The 26097-nt window shown below is 38.2% G+C and overlaps 1 protein-coding gene across 8 annotated transcripts; it reads left to right on the top strand.

Moving 5' to 3' along the window:
* The first annotated feature begins 29 nt into the window (after window positions 1–29).
* TRAK2 (trafficking kinesin protein 2) lies at window positions 30–25829 on the top strand. 8 transcript variants are annotated; one of them, XM_085584565.1, is made up of 17 exons: window positions 30–370; window positions 5705–5826; window positions 5917–6022; window positions 6982–7176; window positions 11587–11657; window positions 12310–12426; window positions 13588–13797; window positions 15544–15622; window positions 17266–17396; window positions 17584–17658; window positions 18252–18389; window positions 19148–19227; window positions 19915–20118; window positions 20255–20553; window positions 20827–21105; window positions 21328–21427; window positions 21959–25829. In XM_085584565.1, exons 3-17 carry the CDS (start codon window positions 5986–5988, stop codon window positions 22635–22637), a joined length of 2694 nt encoding a protein of 897 aa, XP_085440691.1. In that variant the 5' UTR covers window positions 30–370; window positions 5705–5826; window positions 5917–5985; the 3' UTR covers window positions 22638–25829. The 8 variants fall into 8 exon arrangements, with proteins under 8 accessions (XP_085440691.1, XP_077641251.2, XP_085440689.1 ...); XM_077785125.2 differs by adding an exon at window positions 10751–10804 and having other exon boundaries at window positions 43–221; window positions 5705–6022; XM_085584563.1 differs by lacking the exon at window positions 5917–6022 and adding an exon at window positions 10751–10804 and having other exon boundaries at window positions 43–221.
* The last annotated feature ends 268 nt before the right edge of the window (window positions 25830–26097 follow it).

Here is a 26097-nt window from a genome sequence, read left to right on the forward strand (position 1 = left end):
CCCCGCCCCGCTCCCGGCCCCGCCGGGCTCAGCGTCGGGGGCCGCCCGCACCACGCGGCCCGGCGCATTGTGGGGCTCGTCACTGGCGGCGGCCCGCCGGGGGCTGTAGTTCTGGGCGGGAGCCGAGCGGAAGCCGTCGGGGCCCTTCCTCAGTCGCCGCTGTGTTGCATGCGGGGCTGCGGCGGGAAGAGCGGCGCCGGAGGGAGCGCAGCGTGGGCCGAGTAAGCGAGCACTCGGCGCCGGCCCGGCGCTGCTCTGCCGCCTCACGGGCGAGCGGCGCGCTCCGTGCCTCACACCCTGCAGGGGTTAACCCTCCCTCGTCTCGCCCGGGGCCGTTCCCGCCGGGCCGCGGCACCACCCGGGCTGGCAGGTACAGCGGGCCGCGCCGGGGGTGCGGCGGCTCTCCTGAGGCTGCTTGGGGTCGGAGCGCGGGGCCCGAGCGTGAGGCGTTGTGTGGGGCTGGCCCCCGGTCCCGGGCGGGGAAGGAATCCCGGCGCCTGCCCGGGTTAGCAGCTGACAGGGCTCTTTCGGCGGTGGCGATGCTTTAATGTAACGTAGCGCTGAGCTCCGTCTGTTCAGTGTATGCGGGGGCGGCGGTGCCCGCAGGCGGTGCCGGGGTGACCTTCAGCGGCCCGGGGTGCCTGTCACCGAGCGGGCTCCCTGGAGGGTCGGGTCACCGCGAACACGAGGCAGCCCTCCGTGACATCTTAGTTGTTGGCTTGCTTGTGTATGAAGACAAGGAAATTCTAGCTGCTAGCAACTTCTTAATCACATTGTTACATTTTAATCAGCTGATTAAACTGGAGTACCAGTATCTGTCAGTAAGTGTCATTTACTCTGTCGTCCATACTAGTGGAGAAATGTTACGTGGAGTGGCGTGCTCTTATTTTTATCTTTAATGCAATCTTCAGCTGTTGCATAGGTGCCTGTTTCTTGGTTATGTTTCACAATTACTGTTGACTGATTATGACAGTCTGATGCAGATATTTGATACACTAATAAATAACTTAAAGCAACATTAGAAAGCAACAGTCGATTTTAGGTTTGTTTTTGGATACTTGTGTTCTTTCAAAAGATGTAATTCTTAGTAAAAATAGCATAATTTCTTTTTAACACTGAAGCAAAATTGAAAAAAAATTATTTTCCAATACCTAAAATTTTTCCGCTCTAGTGGCAGTGTGATTGTTAGAGCTGTACCTGTTCATTGAATTTCTGTTATGAGTACCTGAAAATGTAGTTTGAAGAGCATTGGAAAACCACTGACTTTCCTGAGGGTGGTTTGCCTCTAATAGTAGGCTTCTGGAATTAATATTGTATAGTAGAAGTGCTGTCTTTCAGGAATGATAATTGTGATTTGTTGATTAGTTTTCCAAGAAGACACAAATAGAGCATTTTCACAGATATGGCTACAAAAAAAGAAGACATTATTTTTTTCTGGTTTGATTGCTAATGATATTCTGGTGACTGAGTAATATAGATCAGTTTGGTTAATTCTAATACATAATTATAACTTAAAATGCTGAGCACTGGCTGGGATGTAGGTCAACGAACTGAAACTGTGCATCAACTGAAAGTGTTAGTGATTTCAGTTAAATGTTCATTTCTTCTGAAAAAAAATTGTGAGAAAGTATGCATACAGATAGTAGTGTTATGATTATGCATTTACATAAAAAATTTAGGAATTTATAAAACATAGTGTGTCTTTAATGTAGATAACACTCATAGTTTCAGACTAAGGGAGACTTCAATTAGACATTTGCTGTTTTTACATTGTACTAAGGGTGACATAGACAACCTCCAAACATGTAGGGCTTAAATCTTAACTATCAAGCTGTGGTATTCAACAGTATGCATGTATACATGTACATAAAGCATATATACCTGTGTTTAACAGGTAGTGTTGCCACTTTGGAGACCATAAGCTGTTACAAGTGACAGACAAAGAGAATAAGTGAGCCTGGTTTGTCATAACTGTAGATAAAATAGGATGAGGAAATGTTGTGGCAGGCTTCATGATCTTGGAAAATGATGAATCGCGAGGTGTTCTCCATCTTCCCTTCTGAAGCCTTTCCCCCATCCCAGAAGAAAAACAATCCAAAAGATGAAGGGGCAGAGGGGGATATTTTGTTTGTTTTTTTACAGTTTCTTCTTACACCATTTTTTTATGATTGGAAGTCTGTTGCTTGTTTATTATCATTACAGTTGGTTTTAGGATATTGTTGGCATACTCTTTTAAATATTTTTTTCCTTACATGAGAGAAACACAAGCACTGTACAGATTTCTGTAGGGATAGTACTGGCTGAAAATAACAGGTGTTAGGCACACAGCAAATGCTCATTGTGATAGGCAAAGTTTGTGTTCATGTAGATTTGTTTTTCAGCTGATAATCCTTTGTCCTTCATCTCTTACTGGATGTTGTTGAAAAATTTGGCCTCTGCTTCTGAGCACTGGTCCCAGGAATGTTTTGGCAACAATTCAGTGTGGTCATGTTTGCTATAAGAATAGAACTGTTTCATTAACCTTGAAATGCAGAGTATGTTGATTGCTATTAGCTGGCTTGACAGCATTCCAGTTTTAGCAATGGAAAAAGTAGTGTTAATGACTTGATACAATTTTTTAAATTGCATGCTTACATGGCAGTAAAATTTGGCATCTGAGAATAATAATAATAACTCATTTACTTGGCTTGCTTTTGGAAAATGGATATTATCTTCTCTCTTAATCAAGTTAGAATCTTCTTTGTTGTTAGAATCTTCTTTGTTGTCAAAATTTGTGTTACTTGAGGCCTAATGTCTTGCATCCTGGAATTGTACAGTGGAACAGACCTAGTTTAGTCTTTCCAAGTACTTGTGAGGAGTACTTTGCTCTCAACAAATGAAAAATAGCAGGAATAACAGTTTATTTGTGTTGAAGTTTGGATATTGGCAATATAAATGCCAATATTTTGCATATATTTTTAACTTTGTGCACAAAGGAATAACACATACAGTTGTCTGTGGTTTCCAGTTGTAAAGCAGCTCCCTGACCTTTCTCATAATTCAAATTTGAATTAGTTTCTCTAGTGGTAGCATGTCTTCAGAACTATATTCTATCTTGAGGTGCCCCAACTCTTTCTGCATCGATCTGAAATTGCCCAAAGTAGTACTTAGACAACAATTTTCAGTGCTTTATAACTATATTATCTTTTCTAAGATTTTAGTCAGTATTGCTTTTTCAAGTTAATCTTCACTAGGGTCTTCTGACTCACTGAAGGAAAAAAATTATAAAATCTCTTTAGAGCAACTTGCATTCTCTAGGGCAGATTCAGAAGGTGCAGGAATAGTTCTGACTTCTACAAGAAGTGTGCTATATGTAGCCCAGGTTTTAGCTCACTGTTTGGAGCCAAATGATAGCTGAAATGCGAGACACACATTGGAGAGTAAAATTTAATCTAGAGAATACAGAAACACTAAGATTGGGGTAGGTATGTATGTAAAATGTTGGCTGATATTTTCATCTCTCATGAACTTCTTTGAAGAAAGCCTTCTGAGAGCACCACCCCTACGTATGGGTTGTTCTCCAGTATTTGAATTTCCCTTGTTTTTCCCGTGCTTAATGAGCCTATTAGTAAAAGACATGTACATCAATGGGAAATTCACCTATGAGAGAGTAGGGGGATAAAACTGATAAGATGTAGATCAGTGTAGAATAAATATAGTAAATGGACAGTGGAAATAATCTTTATAAATAAAGATTAAAATCAACACCTGAGCAACTTTTCTAGCTTCTCTTTTGGACATGTCTTTCTGCATGATTTAACAATTTTAATTTCTAGTCCATCTTTTTATAGCATGGTCATATATTTTAAAGCCACGTTATAAATTTTATGGGGTTTATTTAAATGTATTTAATCATAGTTTTGACTTGCAGGAGGAATCTGTAGTTAGGAAATTGTTTTATAGCTGCAGTGTAGAAGGGTCATGGAGTCACTTTCAGGGTGGAACTACCCAGTGCTTGAATTTCTACAGAAGTTGCCCCATGGTACAGGAAACTAAAGCTATGAGAAGCACTGGAAATGCAAGCATTAACTTTTATGGTGTTTGCTTATGTAGTAAACTTCTCAAAGGTTTTATAAATGAGTTTGCTCTTTCAATTCAATACCTTGGTGTTTGCCTGGTGCTCTAGGAAACATTTAGCCAAATCATCATTCCCCCCTCACCTCCCCCCTATGGCTGAACTGAGATTGGCTTGCTACAAATAGTGTTTCTGCTTTGCACTTAGAAGAGGGATTAAAACCAATCTTGAGAAGTAGCAGCATTCATTTTTAGTTTTAAAACTCAAAGGAAAAAGATTGAGTTAGAGTTGTGAAGAAACTGTCCTATGCTGTTGAGCTTCCTCTAGCTGTATAGTGACTCTTCTTATTACAAAATAAAGTCATTTGCATGTGTGGATCTACAGCAGTCTTCTTAAATGGCTTTTATTATTCTGTATTAAGTTGTTTTAGAGAAGGGGGTATATATAGTTCAAGCTTTTCAGCAATCCATTTAAAAAACAGCCTCTAGAAAATTTTTTAAAAGTGCTAGAAGCAGCTATACATTCAGATAGAAAATATTTCTGAAATCTCAAGTGTTTAATAGGCATAATAATTACAACTGATAAACAGGCTACATGCATAAAGACATGAATGACAAAACAAGAAGATAATGCACACAAGTATGAGCTGACCTTAATGGAGGAAAGTTCTTTTTTTATCTCCTGCCAAAGTCTACGAGCAGATGAACTGGCAGGCTCCAGACTTGCTTTAAAAAGCTCCTGCACTGTCCATTTTAATCTTGTCAAATAAGAGGTTGCTACAGACAGCAAAACAAACCTAATTGTTGTGCTTGATGATTGAAGATATTGAGGAAACTGTTAAGAGCAAATTTTAAATTAATGAAGGCTTTTAAGAGAATTTTATGTTAACTGAACGCCAGGGGAGGGAAAAGGAGACTGGTTTTCTCTTCAGTTTTATATCTTTCTGTCATCTAGAACTACTGTTTTATATGGAAGGTGATTAATCAGTCTTGGCAAAGGAAAAGTTTATTTTTACTTCATGAAACTCTTCTGATAGCTTATCTGAATCAGTGACAGTAGTTTAATTTTCTGGTTTACCTGAGTCCCTGCTGAAGAGAAAACACAAATCTTATCACAGTCCACAAAGTAAATTTTTGAGAGGTCCAATTTTTAATTAACAGAGTTCTAAAGGGAAAGAGACTCAAAAAAAAATTATTGTGTTAAATTTTTTAACAATAGAAATGTTAAGGGTGATGTTTTTAAAATCCTGCCTTTAGAATCCATCACTTTAAACAAATGTAGTGGCCTGAAGAAAATCTCTGTTTAGTTGGAGCTGCTGTCTGTTAGCATAAAAAGGAAATGCCTTGTTTCAGTGCATGACCTGAACACACTAAATATTATATGAAGGAAGTTGAATAGTACAGACAAAGAGATATTTGACCAAGTCCATGTTTGAGGTGAGCTGTCTGCAGGGAGAAAACATATTTTAATGCTACCTTTTACATGTACTGTGTAAACTGGAAATAAAATGCTTTTTTGCCTTTTTTTCTTTTATAATTAGTTATAGTACAGAGGGGAGATTCAGACTGAAAGAGACAAAGTCACACCAATTTACCTGTCTCCCTTGAAAGAGTGAAATCTGTTAAACCTTGGCATTCTCTTTATTTTTAGGTGATGGGTGAGCTGAGAAACTGGTGAAGCTTCCATGAAATATTTCTACTGATCAGTAGCCCAGGTGAAATAGGCATGTCCTAAGATGGCAGTAGATCTGGAGTATGGACCAGCCTACAGAAGTGAGTTGATGCCAGATTTATGAGCCTCTGTGGCTTGATGGCTCTCACTTCCTCTGTCTCTAAACCAAAGCCATCTTTTTACCAAAGCAGTAAAGGAATGGTGCACAGCTTGATTAGAGAATGCTCTTCTTGAGGAAGTGAACTGTGAAGGAAGGACTCATGAGTTTTGATCCCAGGGGCTTGGAGTGCGTCCCTGGTAAGTTGAAGAGTTACTATGACAGATCTTGAATGTGTCTAGCATGTCATACAACACCAACCTGAAGACAACCTTATGTTTCACATTCTTTGTGCTGCTTATGTGGTATTGTAGGGGAACAAAAACAGTGACATAAGACTCACTTGTAAAGTCACTGTGCACTGTGAAATACTGTTTATAAAATTCTTAGTGTCAATAGTCAACATTGGTGTTTTTTCCGTTGAAAGATACTGCAGATAGTATTCATCCTGAGTGGAAATCTTGCAAAAATAATCATTGCATACCATTGATATTTTACCAATTTAGTATTAATGTAGGTTTTTTTGCAATAATTGTGAAAAGATTAAGGAACACACACAGCATAGAAAGAGCTAAACTTTGATTGCAGGGGATTTAGTATCATGTTTCTCAGAGTGTGATCCCATAAGGATGATAATGAAATTTTATACTTGTTCCCTGATTTCAAAGCAGTATTCAGTCAATTTTGCTTATTTTAAGATTGTTTACATCTATGTTCATTATCAAATCAATGCATAAAACAGAAGAACAAGAAAAATGTGAATTTCCTTCAGAAAAGGGAAGTGTAACAACAATGAAAAGTCAATGAGACTTTAGGAAATCAATAGCTGGTAAAATGTAGCTCAATGAAGAGGAAAAGATAGAAATTCGAACTTAGTACATACATTATATTCAGGAAGTTGGAGGGACACAGTATGCCATCTTTTCAGGAAGTTTTGGGATCAGTTGCAGGTGAGGAACTTAAAAGTATGGCAGTATTAATCAAGCATTGATTCAGTAAGTATTCTGGTATTTTGTCTGGTACAGAATAGTTATTTCCAAATCTACTGAAGCATTTATGCAGTATTTTATAGTACATAAAAAGTGTTCTACTGTAGCAGCCCCATTAAATTTTACACATATTTAACAATGCACTATTACTGGCATTTACTCTCTTTCAGACGGCTGCTCCAATGAAGACCTTCCTGAGGTGGAGTTGGTGAGCATGCTGGAAGAACAGTTGCCAGATTACAAGTTACGAGTGGACTCTCTGTACCTGCATGAAAATCCGGACTGGATTCAGCCCATGGCTTGCCATGGCTGGCTGCCGGAGATGGCTTCTTCAGCTCGTGAGGAGGACTCCTTCCGTTACATGAGTGAGTCGGTATTTATTGCCCCACATATCAAAGACAAAAATTTAGATACACAGTTAATATTAGTATTAGGAAATGGTCAAATGTGGAAAACTTTGGACAGGTGGAAGAAAAGGCTGATTTCAGGGGATGCACTTGTGGTTCACGCTGCAATTCTAATAGCTGACTTAAAATGTTTAATTACTTCCTTGTCATCAGATTACACACTGAAGTAAGAATGGGAAGATGTGATAGTGAAAAAGAGGCAGGAACCTAGAATTGTGCTAGAAGAGGTATGAGTGTGAAGCAGTTCTGTTTTCAGGAATGTTGACGGCGCTGTGGTTGATTTGGTGGTGTTCCCCTGATGTTTTGTGTCAGTAATGTTTATGAAGTGCTGTCAGTGTTTTTTCCAGAGACAGAAAAGGAATGAATGGCAGATAGGTATTAGATCAAAGCTGATCACTGCCTTCCAGTTCTGAAAATACTAAGTAAATTACTTCTAAACCTATCAAACGATAAAGAAGAAAATGGACAGCTTAAGTCACATGAAGAAATAGAAAGTTGCAAAAATAATTGAGCACACAATTGCCTATAGTTTTTAAGTGTTTTCTTGAGAGGAGAATGCATTGTAATGTCTTCAGAGAAATGAGGAAGTCCTGTTTCTGCCATATATTGGAATTACTGGAACAAACCACAGCGAAGAGGGAACTTGTTTTTTAATACAATCTGTAATGATTACCTCTTCCTTGTAAATACCACCTCGAAAAGGGGTTTTTTTTTGTCATTGTTCTTCGTAGTTTAAGCTTCCCAAGGATGCATAGCAAAGGAATAACAAAGATTAAAATATCACCTCCCAAGAATGCAGTACTCAACAATTTAGAGTGACCTTGTTATGAATGGAACTTGAAGGCTTTGAACTCTTTTAACTGTGGAAAGTAATTGGAAAGCCACTTAATGTTTATTGCTCAGACTGTTTCTGATACTAATATTGCATGCATAAATGATTTTACAGTTGAGGGAATGCTTTTGTAGTTCACTGGAAGCAGGTGTGTGGTTGGTGGGGCGTGTACCAGTCTCTAAGAGTTAATTATAAAGAGGTGGGATGAGAGTCTATCCATGCGTGACATGAAGCGCGGCTCTGCCGAAGCTTTTGGCTCCGCACCTCACCTGCGTGATGAAACGCAGGGCTCCAGAGGACCTTCAGTCAGTGTGAGCTTGCATTTCCAGCCTGCAGGGAGAGGGAGGGGTTTTATCAACAAAGTTTTCATGAAGCCTGTTGTGTATTATTTGGCGGTAAAGGCACTGGAGAAAGGGTCATCTTCCTATTTCTCCCAGAGAGAAGTTCTTTTCAAATAGAGAAGGTGTCCTGTGAAAACCGGGAGCTGCTTGTAGGAGTTTTTAAAGTAATTTTTTAAGCTAAATGTTTTCTTGTGACAATGACTGAAATTAATGAAGAGATATTAATTAAATTAATACTTGAATTAAAATATAGCTGTTAAGCATAACATATAAAACTAATTCTTGTATCATTTAAGAACGCTTTTGTAGCTGCTGAGTCATGTAAACTCAAGATAAATATGGTTAATGTTTCTCCTAGAAATTGTCCAGACATTGGTTACACTTGAAATTACAGTAGCTTTTTTGAGACTAGTAACCTACCAGGACATACTGGAAGAGTCTCAGACAAACACAAATACAGATAAAATTCTAGTTATAATTATTGTTGAATAGCTTGTTAGGTGAAATTTTAATCTTTGTTGTGTGGAATTGGGAGTAAATGTGACATGAAGCATGACATGGGGTTTTAGCTGTGTATCTTCCTCCCCCTGTATATGTATGGAAACATTTTTATAACTTTTTCCGAGAGAGAATGCTGAATATATGGTTTGAGTGACTTTGTAGTTGAGAAAAAAGCCACAAAACAACACAGTAGTTATTGCACTTGAGCTCCTCCTTTTTATGGCTGCTGCTGCCTATAAGAAGGTCTGTCCCATAAGGTCTGTCAGTTGGGTTCACACTGGCAGTGTTTTCAGTGAGGTGGAAGAATATTTTCTGCTTCAACCGTGCTAGCATAAGAAATCCTGAATTACAAAAGACCTCTCTTTGGAGCTACTTTGTATGTGTGAATAAAGGGTCATGGCACAATATAACAAGAATTTTAACCAAAATGAAGAGTTGCTTGCAACTTTCACTTGGCAAGGTGAGTATTGCATGTGCATGTGTTCTCAAGACAGAATTATAATAAACTGCATATAGTTTTGATCCTATACTGAGAGAAAATACAGTAATTTATATAGAGCTAAGTTTCAAAGCTGTTGGTTCTGTGATTTTAGTTATCAGAGTAAAGATATCTGCTCTTGATTTTAGGAACTTACCTACCTGAGTAACCTTGAAATTAGCATGGAATTAGTGTAAATTTTTATTAAAGGCACTGGATAAAAACTTATAACTTGAAATTAGCTGCTAGGAACAGTTACCACAGGAGAGCTGGCTATAATATTCTGCCTGTAATGGCTGTATCTTAGTTATGTATGTGCAGTGAATTTTCCAAATATTATTAAGTTAGATGAGTTTGGAGTCCCCTTTTCAGCAGCTAGTATCAGCAACCAAGTAGTTCAGTAAAATTGTCCTCCAAATGCATTTTATGCTACGGATAGATACGTACTTTAAATTTAGTAGAGAGTTTCTATTTATTCCCTGCTTAGAAATACAGTTAGTAAGTAACAGTGCTGTGAGTTCAAAGCTCCTGCGTGCTTAAACAGCATATGTTGGGTTTTTATGCCTACTGATCTACTTGATGAAAAGCACTTGGTTTGGTACTTTTAAGCTTTTAGAGAAACAGTAAAACTTTTCCTTCTGTGTTGTTCTTCCTGTTCTCTCTTTCAAAATGACAAAGAAGTTTCTTTTGTTACTAAAATGCAACTTTGATCTTAGTATAGCTGTAGTGTTATGCTTTAAAAGATTAATTGTGGCCATTATGTATGTAAAGGGTATAGACAGCTTATATAACATACGGAAATAAAGTTAGTGTGCACTTTAGCTTGGCACTTTACTATCTCATAACTAAGCTTGCAGTCCTCAACAAAACAAAGAAAAGAACTGATAATCGATATCACTGTGTATTCAGAGTAAGAATGTGATTTAACCAAGGTGAAAGAGTGAAGGAAATACTGAGATCAAACCTATAGTAATCTCATTTTGCAGTTCAGTGGTGATGGAATTAATTTTGAAACAGGTTAACTTAAATGTTCAGCTGAAGGAGGTACTTTTGTAATTCTTAAATTTATATTGCTGGCTTCTTCTCTTTAATGATCCTGATTTCATAAAGCAAAAACAGTAAATTGCTGTTGAGTTTAGCACAAACACTCATCATCTGATAGAGAGGTGTATAATTTTGCTTCAGAAGAAAATTACATTTAAATGGCTCCCTAAAAGGCCTTAGAAAGTGTTAATAGTGAAAAAACTATGTTTGCACATGCATTTATTTTTTGATTGTGGTAGATGCATGGCAGAAAATTACCTATTTCCTTACATGTTAATTCTTTCTCTTCTTTGTTCTCTTTTTCCCTTCCATATCTGTCATTATCTGTCACTCTAGCTCTTATTGAACTTCCTTCCTCCTCCTTGGATGGATCTCACAAATTTGCACAAGGTAATTAAGATGCCTTTGTTACTACCATCTTTTTATCAGGACATGAACAAGAGCAGACCAATGCTTTGCAGTTCTAGCACTGTGTTTTGTTCAGAGGTGTCACAAATTCTTCATGCTTTGCTTATTCCTCACTCAGTCCTGTTTTTCCAATCTTACTGTTTCTCAGTTTTTTAATAGTTTTACAAACTCTTCAAACATTGGAGTCACTTGATTACTAAGATAGCATTTACTGCTACATCTAAAACCCAGAAAAACATTATCTCATTTCTTCTTAATTGTTTCCAAGATGGTCAAACCCTTCATAAATGCATTTTCATGACTTGTCTCAGGGGTCTCCATACTTCCTGTGTACAGCTGTCACACAGCCTAGTGGGAATTTTGCTTCAGGGTTAAAATATGTGTTTAACTGTATTTGGATATGCTCCAATATACTCCTCCTCCTCTCCCAGCAGGCTGGAGGATTCAATTGCTTAGCTGTATTCAAAAAGTTGCCCTGAGTCTTTTTTTCTCCTTTTTCTAAATTTGAAAGATGTGTGAGCACCTCAAGTCTTAGTTAAAATTGCCAAAAAGCAGAAATGTTCAATACCACATTTATCAGTTTCTCAAATGAGTACTGTTTCACATTTCTGAAGTTGAAAGTGCATTTTCCTAACCTCTGCTATCTTCATCAACCAAGTACTGTATTTGTGTATATAAACAACATCCTCTGAGTTCAGCTCTCCCACTTCCCACAATCTTCTTGTCTTTCCTTCAGTAAAATAAGCATGTTTGTCTCTGTTCAGTTCTTGACACAGAAAACGTGGAGCAGAAAGACTACGGTGAAGCTGACATGGTCAAACGTCTGTTAGCTGAGGTATGCTTGTCTCTGTCATGCTGTGTTAATGCAGTTGAGGGAGTGTATTTGAGGGAGGGTTTTATTCAGCTGCTGACTATTTTGATTCAGTTATCTTCAAGAGCTGCTTATCAAACACGTGAGTAATGAGAAGCTGCCCATTTGCTTGCACCACCTGAGAAACAAAATGTAACAAAATTATGGGCATCCATGAAGCCAGTGAGTATAAGAAACAGCTTTCTTCTGATTTCCTGTTGCTCCTCTGCTTCTACCCTTTCACCACTGTTTAAGCTGAGCAGTCTGTTCTGGAGAAGGTGTCACTGGGAAGGCCAGAGGCCTAAGTGTGATTTTTGTGTGTGTATGAGGCAGAGCCCATGTAAACATTGTACTCAGCACAAAACCCAAAACTGACCTAGGTCTGGTGCTTTCCTCTCCTGTTACTGCAAATGGCTGTGGGGAATAGAATATGCTCTATCAAAAAACACAATTATGGATGTGTTCTGGATCCAATTGAGGAAGCATTAGTAATTTTCTAGCAATGTTGATCCATTTGAGAATGAAGGGAGATCTCAGAGTGCTGATGCATTGAACAGTAGCTAGGAGACTCTAAAGCTACTCTGAATTTAAACCTTACACGATCAAAAGGAAACATTTTTTCTCATTTTGTGAGCAGAAAGATCGGGACCTGGAACTGGCAGCACGGATTGGACAAGCCCTCCTTAAGCGAAATCATCTGTTGATGGAGCAGAATGAAGCACTGGAAGAACAGTTAGGACAAACTCTAGACAGAGTAAGTGGTTGTTTTTCTTTCTTTTTTTCCTTTATTCAGTTTTTTTTTCCATTTTTTCTCTTTTTTTTTTTTTCCCATTTATGATGGTAGTGAGAGGATTAAAGGAAACACTTAATTTTGGGGTGATTTGTGCTCTTGGACTACAGAAGTGTGTTTAGATGTCATTGTCCTAATCATTGTTCAATCACTTCTTGCAGTCCAAGAATTGAAGACAACATATTGTAATTACTGAGAAATTATGAAAATGTTAGGTATCATTAGGGTATATCAGATCATAAATCTGATTTCCCACCATTAAACTAAAAATGGACTAATATAAGTCAAAATAAGAGATTGGTATCTGACATGAGCTGCTACATAACTTCACAGGTGAGGAAACAGACAGAAAGTGAGCTGGATAATGGGGTGCTTACACTAAGAGTAAACAAATGAATAAATAAAATGTAATGAAAAGTGAATGCTGATCAAGATCTTCACTCTGTCTCTTCCTGTAAGCACAAATTCTTGATCTAATCTTTTCTTTGTTTTTTTTTTTTTCCCTTAAAAAATAATTAAATAGTTGACAGATAACCCTGTGGTCAAGAGATGTAGTGTAAGCTACAGTGAAATGGATTCAGCTGCTTTTATCAAGCAGTATGCTGCTGACAAGGATGTACTCATAATCAGCTGTAGAACAGCATAAACTTAGGTACTCATATAAAAGTGTAGATAAGCAAAATAGATTTTATCAAAATGAGATCTGTCTCTTCTTTTGTTTATAATCGCCCTATGGGTCATTCAATGTGCAGACTGGAAGGTACCATTTTATACATGTAAATAGCTGTCTCTCAATCATCTTCTCCAGGAACTCAGCAATTCAGAGTAATGGTCATAATCAAAATGATAGCTAGCATGTTAAAATGAAATAATGTATCAAGGCAGCTGGAAAATGATTTTGTAGTAAACTATTTAAAAAGTAGGTTCTGTTGTTAATTTTCATGGCGTCTTGAATTTTCGGTCTCCCTTGCAGTGGTAAAATTACAATTTTACAAACTTCCTGTAAATAAATGGAGGTGTGAGCTATTCAGAAGCAGTGATGTTCTAGAGGCTGCATAAATAATACAGTATGATATTGTATATGTAAAGTGTATTTCATGTGGTGGTGATCTTCACTTGTCCTAGGTTAACCAGCTGCAGCATGAGCTGTCAAAGAAGGATGACCTGCTGCGTATTGTTTCCATCGCCTCTGAGGAGAGTGAGACAGATTCCAGCTGTTCCACACCACTGCGCTTCAACGAGTCTTTCACTGTGCCCTACGATCCATTGCAGCTGGATGTCCTGCAGGATAAACTCCGAGAGCTGGAGGAGGAGAACCTGGCTCTGCGATCCAAGGTACATCTGACTGATGGCATGTGCTGTGTGCGCTGAGTGTGAAACAAATAATCAGGCTGTTCAAAATCCAGCAGCAGGGTTTCTCTTGAAGCACATGGCTATTTTGTGACACTGTATGCAAATCATTCCCGAGCACTTTCCCTCCATGGCCACATCCTTCTGTTTCCTTCATTCCTCATTATCTCTAGAGTTTTCCAGCAGTCTGTTCTCAATGCAGTTTGTGATGCATGAAAAAGTGTGGGAAGATATGTAAGCACCCACCAAAAGTACTTGGACATATCAGGCCCTCAAGCTCATGCAGTTTGTTTTGACATAAATCTTACTGCAGTGAGCAGGAGTATTTGGGGAATTCCATTCTGTTGCCATTTTTTTTCTCAGATGATATTTAAGGGTTAATAAGCTCCCACTTAAATTATTTTTAAGACACACTTAGTTGTGACTATGTGATTAGTTCTCTCTTTTAACTGGTCTCTCGTGTGTAATACTTGAATACAGGCTCTAAATGTGCCATTAGAAAAATAGAGACTAGATGGCCAGACAAAAAATGGCTATAAAATGGAACCAACAGCAAAGGTTCCAAGAACTGGAGTCAACAAATGCAGTGCCTTTTCTTTGGTAATGAAGAGTGGAACTTGTAAAATAGGACATTGTTTAAAACTGGGTTATTTTTGTTGCCTTTAAGAAAAGCGGGTGTTTGTAAGAAAAGTGAAGATTGTTTATTTTGTGTGTGTGTGGTGTTTCAGTTTTTTTATGTGAGGTTTTCCCAATATAAGCTTGTTATACCAGTACTACATTAGATTCCTTTAATTTCAATAAAATACACTTCTGCCCTTGTTTTGTCTCCAAAATACTCAGCCTGAGATGCACATTCTTCCTAAAAATCCGTAAGACTAACTAGATATGTTAGTAGTGCTGTAGGATAAGAAAGAGAAGTTTGCCTTTATTTGGCTCATAAGCCTGTATATGATTGCACAAGTTTACAGACCAGCCAGGTCTCAATCATTCTGTGATATAACAAAGCCTTCAGTGACTTGAAATAGCCTCAATTACAATGAGACTCTATTTGCTTAGATTTCTTTTCATGTGACAGCACTACATAAAGAGGTGTATTTGCCTGCACTTGTGTAGATGTACTTTTTGCTGGGATAATCTTTAAAATCACTTGCTGAGTTTTACAGTGTGAGTCCCTTACTGGCAAGCAGTCCTGAGTATAGAAGATTTGGCTGTGCTAAATTTAATGTTGCCATCTTCACAATCAAAAAGAGACATGGGAATCTAGAGTGCTTCATATTGTTTAGTTATGTTGTGATAATCAGTCTCTGGCCCAGAAAATTTGGTCTAAATAGACAAGTTTGGAATATGGAGAAAAGCTGTTCTATTAAGAGCTTTTCAGTGCCATAAGAGAGTTGGCTAATATCAATCAGTTTTCAAGGTGTTTTTTTTAAGTTAAGTTTTTTGAAGCAAATTAAATTGATTATTTCTGATTGCTGTCTTGGTTCACCTTCCCTACCAAATTACATCTTCTTGCAAAAATTTTTTATTCGAGCCAAGAGATCAGGCTTTGTTCATGTGTCTATCTGTCTTTCACATAAAACACCTGTAAAATTCTGAGAAACAGGTAATGTTGGAAAACATAAGCATAGAATTTTTAAAGAGAGAGGGGAGACTCTTCAGTTGCAAGAATTTTAGAAGTAAAAATTTATGACATTATAGATTGGTATTGATAAATGAATAATTTTCTCAAAGGCTTGCCATCTGAAGTCAGAAACCATTACATATGAAGAGAAGGAACAGCAGCTGGTCAATGACTGTGTCAAAGAACTCCGTGAGTATCCAGGCTGTATTTTGCAATGGCAGGATGGTAGGTGAAATACCTAGTGCCTACACCTTCTTAGTTAACCCTGAACCTAAAAATGGGCTTCAGTAATTTATGCCAATCATTGAAGTCTTCCCCTTTCCCAAAGTGCAAGGTTGTTTCTGTATTTCATCAGGTTTCACTCTTGGCATTCAAATTCAGCTGTGTGTGTCATGTTTAGAAGGGAAAAATGAACACAAAAGCTTTCTAAACTGGAGCCTACAGACATTAAAATTCATTCTGTTTGTATATTCAGCACACTTGACACTGAAATGGGTTAGTGTATAGACTCTTAAAACTATGAACACATTAGTTTTAGAATGTATGTTATGAACCAGAGCATTTAAATTAGGAAGTGGCTTAATTTGTCTAGAGCAGTTGTTTGTATTTGCTTTGAGGACTGCTTATTTACGAAGAATTGCAGCTACACTTACATAAATGTATGCTAAGTATTCTGAAACAATAAATTACAATATCTTTTTTTTATCTGTAATCATTTGATGTGTTCTACTTCCTTTGTGCATAATAACCTTAAGTTATATTTAAGATTTTATTTTTTTCTCTATGACCCCCATAAAGAAGACTGGGTTGCTGCTTTATTTTTCTTGTTACAGATTGCCATAAAATACTATGACTTGATACTTAGTTGGTTAATTTACTCTCATCCCGCTGAGAAAATATGCATCTTTTGCAAATAGGAGTTAGTTCAAATATGCTCTCCTATTTTCCTTCGGTGAGAATGTCTGTGAGTTCACTTTTTTAATCAATTCTATAGCATGAGTAGACATACTAGGTAATTTAGATTCACAGAAAGAATCAATCTTCTCCTAAAGCTGTGTTGCCTACAGTTTTAAAATTTGCATTTTCAGGAAAAAGGTATCTGACTGAGCTTAAATGCTCACAGGCCCATAAGCAGAGCCTTGTTCTGCAGTAAATGTGTGGGGTAAACGAGCACTAAAGTTGTAGTGTGACCTTTATGCAAGATTGATTAGACTTTCTTATGATTTTGCAGTGCTTTCAGGGCAAGTGTACAAACAAGGCTAACATCATAAAAATATTTCAGCTCTTGGAGTTGATTTGTCATTTAACTTTGTTAAGTGCTTGCTAAAAGGAAGAAAAAGAATCAGGGAATTGTATTCACTGGATCTTTGGGGAATAGATACTGACTAGGATCAAGAGTGTATGTTACAGTTTACAAGATTTGACAACATACCTTTGCTTACAATGGTAGTTAATAACAAGATTAATTCAGAACCAGACTTTTCCAGAATATTTCAATCTGGCTTTGGTCATGAGCCGTTACATCATTTGAAATTGTTTTTTTGTGGTCATTTCACATACTGATCGTGTGTGTTTCAGATTCTGCATACTTAGTTCTTAATATTTTATACTTGCATTTGAAATTGACTCTTTTTCCTCCTTCACCCCACTGTTAGTTTTTTCCTTATGGAAGTTCTAAGGCACCTACTTTTATGTATTATGAATTTATTTCCTAAGAGAATTGGTGGTTTTGCAGATTGTTGTTGACTTTCACTCATCCTCTCTTGGATTGAGGGGTTTGGGGTTTTTTTTGTGGGAGGAGGTCTTGACTAAGTTCCTTTTGTGTTTTGTAGGGCAAACAAATGCTCAGATTTCCAGGATAACAGAGGAGTTGTCAGAGAAGAGTGAGGAGGTGATTCACTACCAGGAAGAGATCTCATCCCTTTTGTCCCAGATTGTTGATCTTCAGCATAAACTCAAAGAGGTAAGGGAATGCTGATAAAGTGTCCGCGTGTGCGCAGGTGTCTGTGCAGCATGCCTGTGCCAGTGCTCACAGCAGGCAAAAACTGACTTGGCAAGCCATGGGGTTGCACTGTTCCAGGAAAGTCTGGCAGATCAGTCTCTTGGGGAAATCAGCTGAGAAAATGATGAGCACCTTTTTGTGCTTTCAGAATGTGATTGAGAAGGAGGAGCTGAAACTTCACTTACAAGCCTCCAAAGATGCTCAGAGACAGCTGACAGCAGAGGTATTTAAGACTTCTATAACATACATTTAGATAAATGTTTGGGATAGAATAAAGGAGAAAGAAAACAGAGAGAAAGTGGGAACTACTGCTTTTTAATTATGTAGGATTTTAATCTTTCATTGTGTTAAGTCATATGATTGGAGGAAAAGAATGATTATTTTACTTACACCTACACAAATATTTTTGTAGTTCACAGGAGTATAAAAGGCAAGGAGCATGTCTCAAATAGGGAGGTCTTACTATTCTTAGTTATGAGAAAGAGTGGTTTAGTGTGAATATTACTGATTGTATTAACAGTAGTGTGGCTCATTAGATTTTAAGGCAGTTCTCTTTTTTTGCTTCTTTTGCATCGGTAGTTAGTGTATTTGCATTTTTTCAATGAATTTTCCTTTGAATTTCGTCATACTTTTTCCTCTTTTGAATCTTTGTGCTTTGTCACTAAAACTGCTATGGATGCTGTGCTATTGTCCATTCCAGTTGTGGGAAAGAATCTTGCAGTGTCGAATCAGCCATTCTAGGTTACTGTAGGAGTTCATTCAGTTTCACTGTCTTCTCTCTGAAGAGATCATGTGATGGCCTCTCTTCTCTTCCAGCTCCATGAGTTTCAAGATCGGAATGCAGAGTGTCTGGGGATGTTGCATGAGTCCCAGGAAGAAGTGAAGTTGCTGCGCAGCAGAGCCAGCTCTGTCGCTTGTCTCTGCCACCCGCAGTCCCGTGGAGCATTTCCTGTGGTAACCAACACCTCTAGCGTGGCACACACCAGCTGGCACACACAGCTGTGGCAGTGAGCAGCTCTAGGAGCACAACAGCCTTTGCAGGAACTGCAGCCAGAACTATTTTGTAGTAGGCAAAGGAGCTGATCTGTTGGTTTGTCAATTCTTCAATGTGTACGCTTGTTAGAAATGTAGGAAATTAGTTAGGAAAGTAACTGTTCATGTGACATATTGTAACACTGCAGTTTTTCCTTTTTATATGCCATTTCTTTTTAATAAGGGAATTGGCAAGTTCTATAGCTTATGACCAGTTGTGCTAGGGTCTTGTTTGATGTTGGTGTGGATTTTGTAACTCAACAGTGTTTCTTTAAGAAACAGAGTATCTCACATACTCAGAATATCTGGGAATTCTTCAGATTTTGGTTGGTTCCTCTGTGTGTACAGAATCACTCATGTACACTTGTAAGAAGTGCTCTTAAAATTGTAGCTCAACTAAAGAAACCAACATACAGAGTACATAAAGAAACACAAAAAAAAAGCAGATGTTGCAAATGAAAACTGAATCCATCCTGGTTACACATAGGTGTCGTTATGGTGGAAAAACTGTTCCACATGCCCTTAGGCATGAGGCAGAAGGGTTTGTCCAAAACATATTGATACTATGCAAACAAATGCTGATTGTTAAAAGTATTTTTTACAGATATTTTCTGCTAAAATAGTCAGAAGGAAGACTTGAATCTAATTTGTCAACTCTTATGGTTTCCATTTTTCTCTAGGATTCCCTTGCAGCAGAAATTGAAGGGACAATGCGGAAGGAATTGAGTCAGGGTGATGAATCTGTTCTCTCCAAGCAAAAGTATGTTTTCAGATCTCTATGTGCTATTTTGATACTTATCGATAGAGTTGAATTAATTAAGGTGAAACTGATTTCTGGGACATAAATGTATATATTCCCTCTATAATGTTTTAATTGTAAATAAAAAAAGGTTTATGGTATTTGGTAATCTTTTCAATTTTGAAACCTGCTATTCTTACTTGACTCTATGAAGAAGCTGGAAATCGCTAAAAGGATGTTATTTCATTCTTTAATTTGAGACTTTTTGATCCAAATTCTCTGATGCACAGGACTAGTTTTACCCCTTTTAATGCTTATAAAAAAGTTGTTGAACAAATGACATTATAGCTGAAAGATATATAATGCTTTTCAAAACCCTGAAGACGTGTTCCTGGATCTCATAATTCTGAGCAAGGAGTAATATGTGTTTCTGAAATCATATACAAATTAAATAAATAAAATATATACTTTTCAATATTCTAAAGCAGCTATCAGTAGAAGTTCAGGTCTTTCAAGTAAAGAAGTGGTAATTATGATACTTAATACAGTAGATCTCTTGAAGATATGAGTGTTTTAGGCAATTATGTTTTTCTGAACATCTTATAGTGGGTCTCCATAGACTTTTCAAACTTTGCTTTTTAGAGATTCTTCTTTATTATATCTTTTTTGCTTCTGAAAACCACTTTTGTTTGTTTGTCTTTTCCACAGGGGTCAACAGAAGCGAGTGTTTGACACTGTCAAGATTGCTAATATCATCCGTGGCCGCTCCTCTTCCTTTCCTGCCCCATTGCCAATCCCTGGATCAAATCGCTCGAGTGCTGTTATGACGGCAAAGCCCTTCCAGTCTGGCGTGCACCACTTGGAGAGCCACGCACGGGTGGCACCAGGGAGCAGCTCTGAGAAGAATTTGAAGTAGGAAGCACAGCCTGTTACCTTCTTCTGAAAATAACTGATTCAAAAGTAAACCCAGAATGGACTTCTGCTCTGTTATAGAGAAATAGTTAATTTAATGGGCTTAATATCTACTATTATTTGATGTTTCTCACAGAGACACTCACAGTCCTGGCCAGCCGGGAACCCCTGGAGACAATGACCTGGTCACAGCTCTGCACAGGCTCTCCCTGCGTCGTCAGAACTACCTGAGTGAGAAGCAGTTCTTCGAGGAGGAGTGGGACCGAAAATTGCATTTGCTTGCTGAGCAGAAAGAAGAGGCTAGTAGCTGCAGTACACCAACAGAAAGCTCTTTTTCCCCAAGTACAAACTCAGAATTGACAGATCTCTCTGCCAGCTCTAGTAATCTCCGTGTTCTCCTACCAGAGAAGTTGCAAATTGTCAAACCCATTGAAGGTAAGAGAATGATCTTCCTTCTCTCATTAGCAGAAAAGGATTTTATATTTGCCAGTTAAATCATCGTGTGTATAGCTAGGTATGATATGCAGTAACAGGAAGCAGTAGTATTTGGTAGACTCCATGCTGGTGTTAGGCTGCTTCTTGGCATTTGCCGTCCAGTGGGTGTGTGGATCACAGCAGCCAGCTGCACTTGTTTTCATAATGCATTCTTGTAACGTGATACAGTAGTAGGTAATGGCTCTCTGAATCTCTTCTCTTTTGTCACATCAGGATCTCAGACCCTTTTTCATTGGCAGCAGCTTGCTCGACCCAACCTCGGCACGATTCTAGACCCAAGACCTGGTGTTGTTACTAAAGGCTTTACCCCTCTGTCTGATGATACTGTGCACCACATCTCTGACCTGGAGGAAGATGATGAGGAAGAGGGTGAAGGAGGTATAACATTTCAAGCACAACAGTCTTTCCCGGAGGAAAAGAAATGTGCATTGGCAAAACCAGCAGCAGGCATTTTCCTGCCACCTGTTACTTCAGCAGCACTACCACTCACTGGTAAGAAGCACGGTTAGTGTTTCTTCTGTGTCTATTTAGCACTGTCCTTTTCTCTGTGGAAAGTATTTGTGTGGTAATGCTGTTTTTGCTCTTCTTGTTCTTTTATGTCAAAAAAAAAGGACTCAAAAAATTAACAGTGATAATAACATTGTCTTCAAGTTTGATTCATTCTTATGTGTTTTTACTTTTACCCTTAATGCATATAAATTCTTCACATTACAGCCTCAAATCCAGGGAAGTGTCTATCTTCAACAAATTCCACATTTACCTTCACTACCTGTAGGATCCTTCACCCCTCTGATGTCACTCAAGTAACTCCCAGGTATGAGGACTGCTAACATCCTAAATGCTGCTGCATAGGATTAAACAGTTACTTTCTGGCTTTTGATACATGGACCAGTTTTAAAAATACTAAGGCAGTTAGGCAACATGTAGGATGTTACTAATAAAAATAGTTGTAATTGCGAAGGAAAACTTGGAATTCTCTAGAGTGAGAATGAAAACAAGTTAAGGTAACTTGAAGTAATTTTAGCTCTTAAGTAGCAGATGCCTTGTATCATACAGCTATTGTGGAAAAAAAGATTCCATTATGTTTTATATTCTGATTCAGTTACATTTTTTTAATTAACTGGACAACTATGTTAATATTCTATCTAATAGAGTACAGGTGATCACAGAAGGTAAATTCATTGGTACTTTGCAGTACCGTAATTTTGAGTACTGAAGTTGTCACAAATGATAGCAATAGTTAAGGTTTTTCTTGAGTCTTCTGTATAGTAAAACACAAATGAAGAGCAGGTATAAAAATGTCTAATGTGTGTATATTCTCTGTTTAATTTTTATTTTCTTTCAGTTCCATGGGTGCTCCTTTTTCACTGGGGAATACTGGCAGCAGTACTGGAAACCCAGTAGTGAGCACTCCAGCTAATCCTTACAGACGAAGTATTGGAGAATTTCTTACCAACAGAAGAGATTCAACTACTACTTTCAGCAGCACAAGCAGCCTGGCTAAACTTTTGCAAGAACGAGGCATCTCTGCCAAGGTTTATGACAGCCCCATGTTAGAAAAACTGCCTTTGCTGCAACACCCTCAAACTCTTCTCATTCCTTCTACTCCACCAAATTCTCCTTCACGTTCACCTTGTCCTTCCCCTCCACCATTTGAGCCTCGAGTGCATCATTCGGAGAATTTCCTGGCTTCTCGACCAGCAGAGACATTTTTGCAGGAAATGTATGGCCCAAAGCCTTCCTGTAACGTCCCTGACGTAGGCCAGCTGAAGATGAACCTCGTGGACAGACTGAAGAGGCTGGGCATTGCCAGGGTGATCAAGCCCCCTGAAACACAGGACCATGGCAAGAATCAGGGGCCAGAGGTTGGCTTGCAGAGGCAGGACTCAGCTGGGTTTTTAAATGCAGGTAGCAATTTAATGGCAGGACTCAGAAGAAACCAGAGTCTTCCAGCCATAATTGGAGCATTAGGAGCTCCTGTTTGCACACAGTCATCAAAAATGGATATACTAAAGGAAGACTAACTGGCCTGAAAGGTGTTTGACTTAGAGCACAGTAAATAATTTGAGGGATGAACATCCAGTACAGGCATTGTTAGGTGTGTTACAGAAGTGTTGGAGAAGGCATGTGCATGTTAAAATGTGGGAGAGACAAGCGCTGGGACCAAGGAGCAAAGGAACATTGCTTGGATTTGAGGAAGAAGGTTTTGTGGGAGATAGAAAGGTAAAACCAAAGCTTTATTTCAAGACCCCCTTCAGCATCTTGTCTTAACTTAGAAGTGAAGACTGCTGTAGACATTTTCAGTGTTTTAACCCTTTAACCTGTATGTGTAGATACTATTTTTCCACCATACATCCACAGTATTTACTAATTGTTTGCAGTCAGGCTACATAATATAAATATAATATTAAAATAACAATCAGTCTGACCAGCCTTATCAGCCCAAGTTCCTCTATGTAGGAAACGAATATGAAAACTTGGATTTTTTTTCATTCTTTTATTTTCCATTTCAGAAACTCTGCTCTTTTGAACTCCTCCTCACTTTCAGAAGCAGGGGAGAGAATCTTTAGCTCTGTGTAAGAAAGTAATACTTCAGTTTACAAACACAGGATTTATATTTTGAAAGAGTGCAATTGTGTTAGTGAGGTGTAAGTTAATTTCTTTCCAGAGCTTGTGAATAAAGCACACAGAGAAATGTGCAATGAATAAGAATTAAGAACCGGCAAAATGTGTATTGGGGTGAAAACATCCAGCTAAGAAATCTTTCTAACGTGTAGTTTGCATCTATTTAAATGAGGATAGTTTTGTTGCACGCACACTCACACAAATATCTCAGGCACATTTCAGCATTGCAAAAGGAAATAAACCCTAGGTGCTTGATTCAGGGCTTCTTTTTAAAGACTTAAATGGAGATCATTTACTTCAAGGAAATTGTTGGAAGTTCAGAAAACTGCCTCTTGTCTTGCCAAGTACACATTCTGTATATTTGAGAGTTCTCCAGTAAACTTTATGCCTTTCATTCAATTATTTCTCATTTTAAGCAGGATTTTGTTTAAAATATTTCATTAAGAGCAAAATTTGCAAGTCTCTATATAGAAACAGGAAGAAAAAAGCTGGTGTTCTTTGTAGCATTTTAATGAATATTGAAATCCAGTGATCAGTGAGGGAGTGTGGTTCTGAACCTAGCTGAGGCAGACTTTCCAACTCAAAAAAGAACTTCATTTTAGAAATCTGGTTTCTGAGTGTTAATGATAAAAATATTACTGCCCATGCTGCTTTTTTGATCCCTTCCTGTCCAAGGTTCTAACCATAAGTGAACAATCTACAAGAGATGTTTTGTGTAGCTTAAGAAAAAGTTGTCTTTGCTAGTGACCTGAATAGAAACAGCTTCTTAGTCTTTATATAAATTTTCACTGTACCTATCAACATTATAAAATTATTTGTTTCCATACAATTAGATTAAGCAGTTAAGTTTACCTTTCCTGTTACTATGTAAGTGGGGTATAGCTGGCAGCTGTCTGGGAGTGTGGTGTGAAGCATCAGTGCAATCACACTGATTTGCATTTGCTGTTAGGCACATCATCCATAATCAGCACCCTCGTTTCTGCAGGGGTGAATGGAGTAAGGCAGAAAAAGAAAGCTTCTTATCCTTGTTTATAGGAAATTTGTAATGTGGCCTTTCTGATTTTACAGTTCTGTAGATCTTGTGATGACTCTCTGATATTTTTGTTTTGTAAAAGGAAAAGGAGTAACCACTTCAAACTTGCACAGGGATTCTTAGCAGAAGCTTGTCTGTCAGCAGCGCACAGAAATATTCTGGAACTCCTGGAGTTGCCTTTTGCTCTCTAAGCAAAATCTTACACTTACAAAAGGTGAATTTTATTTAAAAGACTATATACGGGTTAATTTTGTTTTTTAAATGAAAAATATTTAATTTTTTCATTTAAGTATTTATGTTTGTATGTACTTAGCTGTGCATGGTGTCTTGCCTAGCTACATATGGTAAGAGTGAAAGGAGGGACTGCCATGTTGGTCTCAGTGGCCTGGGATGGGTATGTCTGCTGTGTAACTTCCAGGGAAACGAGTTAGCAAAAGCTGATTAGACAGTTTGGTACCAACAGAGAAGTGTAGCATGTCAAAAGTCCGTCCATTTTATGTGTTTATTGTAGGAATACCTGAGTTACAGATAAATTTTTGAAGGTACTACACTGTGTTTCTAACTGGCTTCATAAGATAACTCCAGCCACTGGATCAGCAGAGTAGCAAATCAGCTAAGGCAGAATTCCTTTGGCAGACCATGGTTCAGGTAAAACTAATCTACAAGCATATAAATGAAATGCATGTTTCTCTTGGAGACACTTCCCTATTCCATAGCCCAGCAATACAAACTGGCTCAGTTCGAACAATGCTGTGCATGTTGACAGCTTGGTTTGTTCTGTAGCTGAGGTGTATCATCAGATACTTTACATAAGGCAAAAAGAAAATGGAAGAACCTCAATACCATGGTGTTTGTGTGTGTTTACCCAGTTGGTTGATGCTGTGGTGCAGTGTTGTTCAAATTCTGTCATGCGTTTATGCCTTTGGATAGTCATGCATAGTTTGGATATACATGCCTGGCTTGCAATAACAGGGAAAATTGATACTTCTTCCAAGTTTACCATTTTGTACCAAAACCTAGAAGAGAAACTCTTTTTTAATAATATGTGTTTCTGAGAACATTTTACAAGTTACCATGATTCTAGGAATGATTTGGCTTTTGTTGTCTCCCATAAGAGAGGTGACAAACTTGCATGGCTGACATCCTGCACCTAGAAGGAAGAAGTAGACCTAGAAGGAATGGAGAATTACATTTTGGCAGGGTTCTGTTATCTTGCAGGTTTGAGTCAAACATGGATGCTAGAAAGTACTTATCCGTGCCTGTGCAAGTTACAAGTGACAGAAGGGAATTTTTGTACTTACTGTAACTCAGTGATACCTGCATGCTCAAAATACCTGTGATCAAAGTTAAAACATCTACTGCAGTTGAATAGCAACAGAGGGAAGGAAAGTAATTGCGTTTGGGTTTCATTTGGCTGTTACATCAGGGGATTACACACAGTGTTTGAACAGTCTGGGATTTTCATGGTATTTTTTCCATCTGCTTTTTGCACTTACTGTTGTTTCATAGTGGAATGTAAATTTGATAATAAACATGTATAACATGCCATTTTTCAGTATATTGCTGATCTTCTGTTGTTTGTTCCAGATGTCATCTTCTCTACTACAGTGTTCTATCACAAACCTAAAATCAGACCTTTTTTGTGGCTAAAATTTATAGTGATTATTATACTGTACACAAGCTTAGTGAAGTGAGCTGGTGTCTGCAGAAAAGGTGGCTTTAGAAGCCAATAAATTTATACTGATAGTATTTAAGTGTTGAGCTTCACTTTAAGTGAATCTGTTAATATTTTCTGGTACCTTGGGGGGGTTTTGTGCATGGGTGGT

This window comes from Lonchura striata, chromosome 7 (assembly GCF_050655825.1).
Source record: "Lonchura striata isolate lonStrDom1 chromosome 7, ASM5065582v1, whole genome shotgun sequence".
NCBI lineage: Eukaryota > Metazoa > Chordata > Aves > Passeriformes > Estrildidae > Lonchura > Lonchura striata.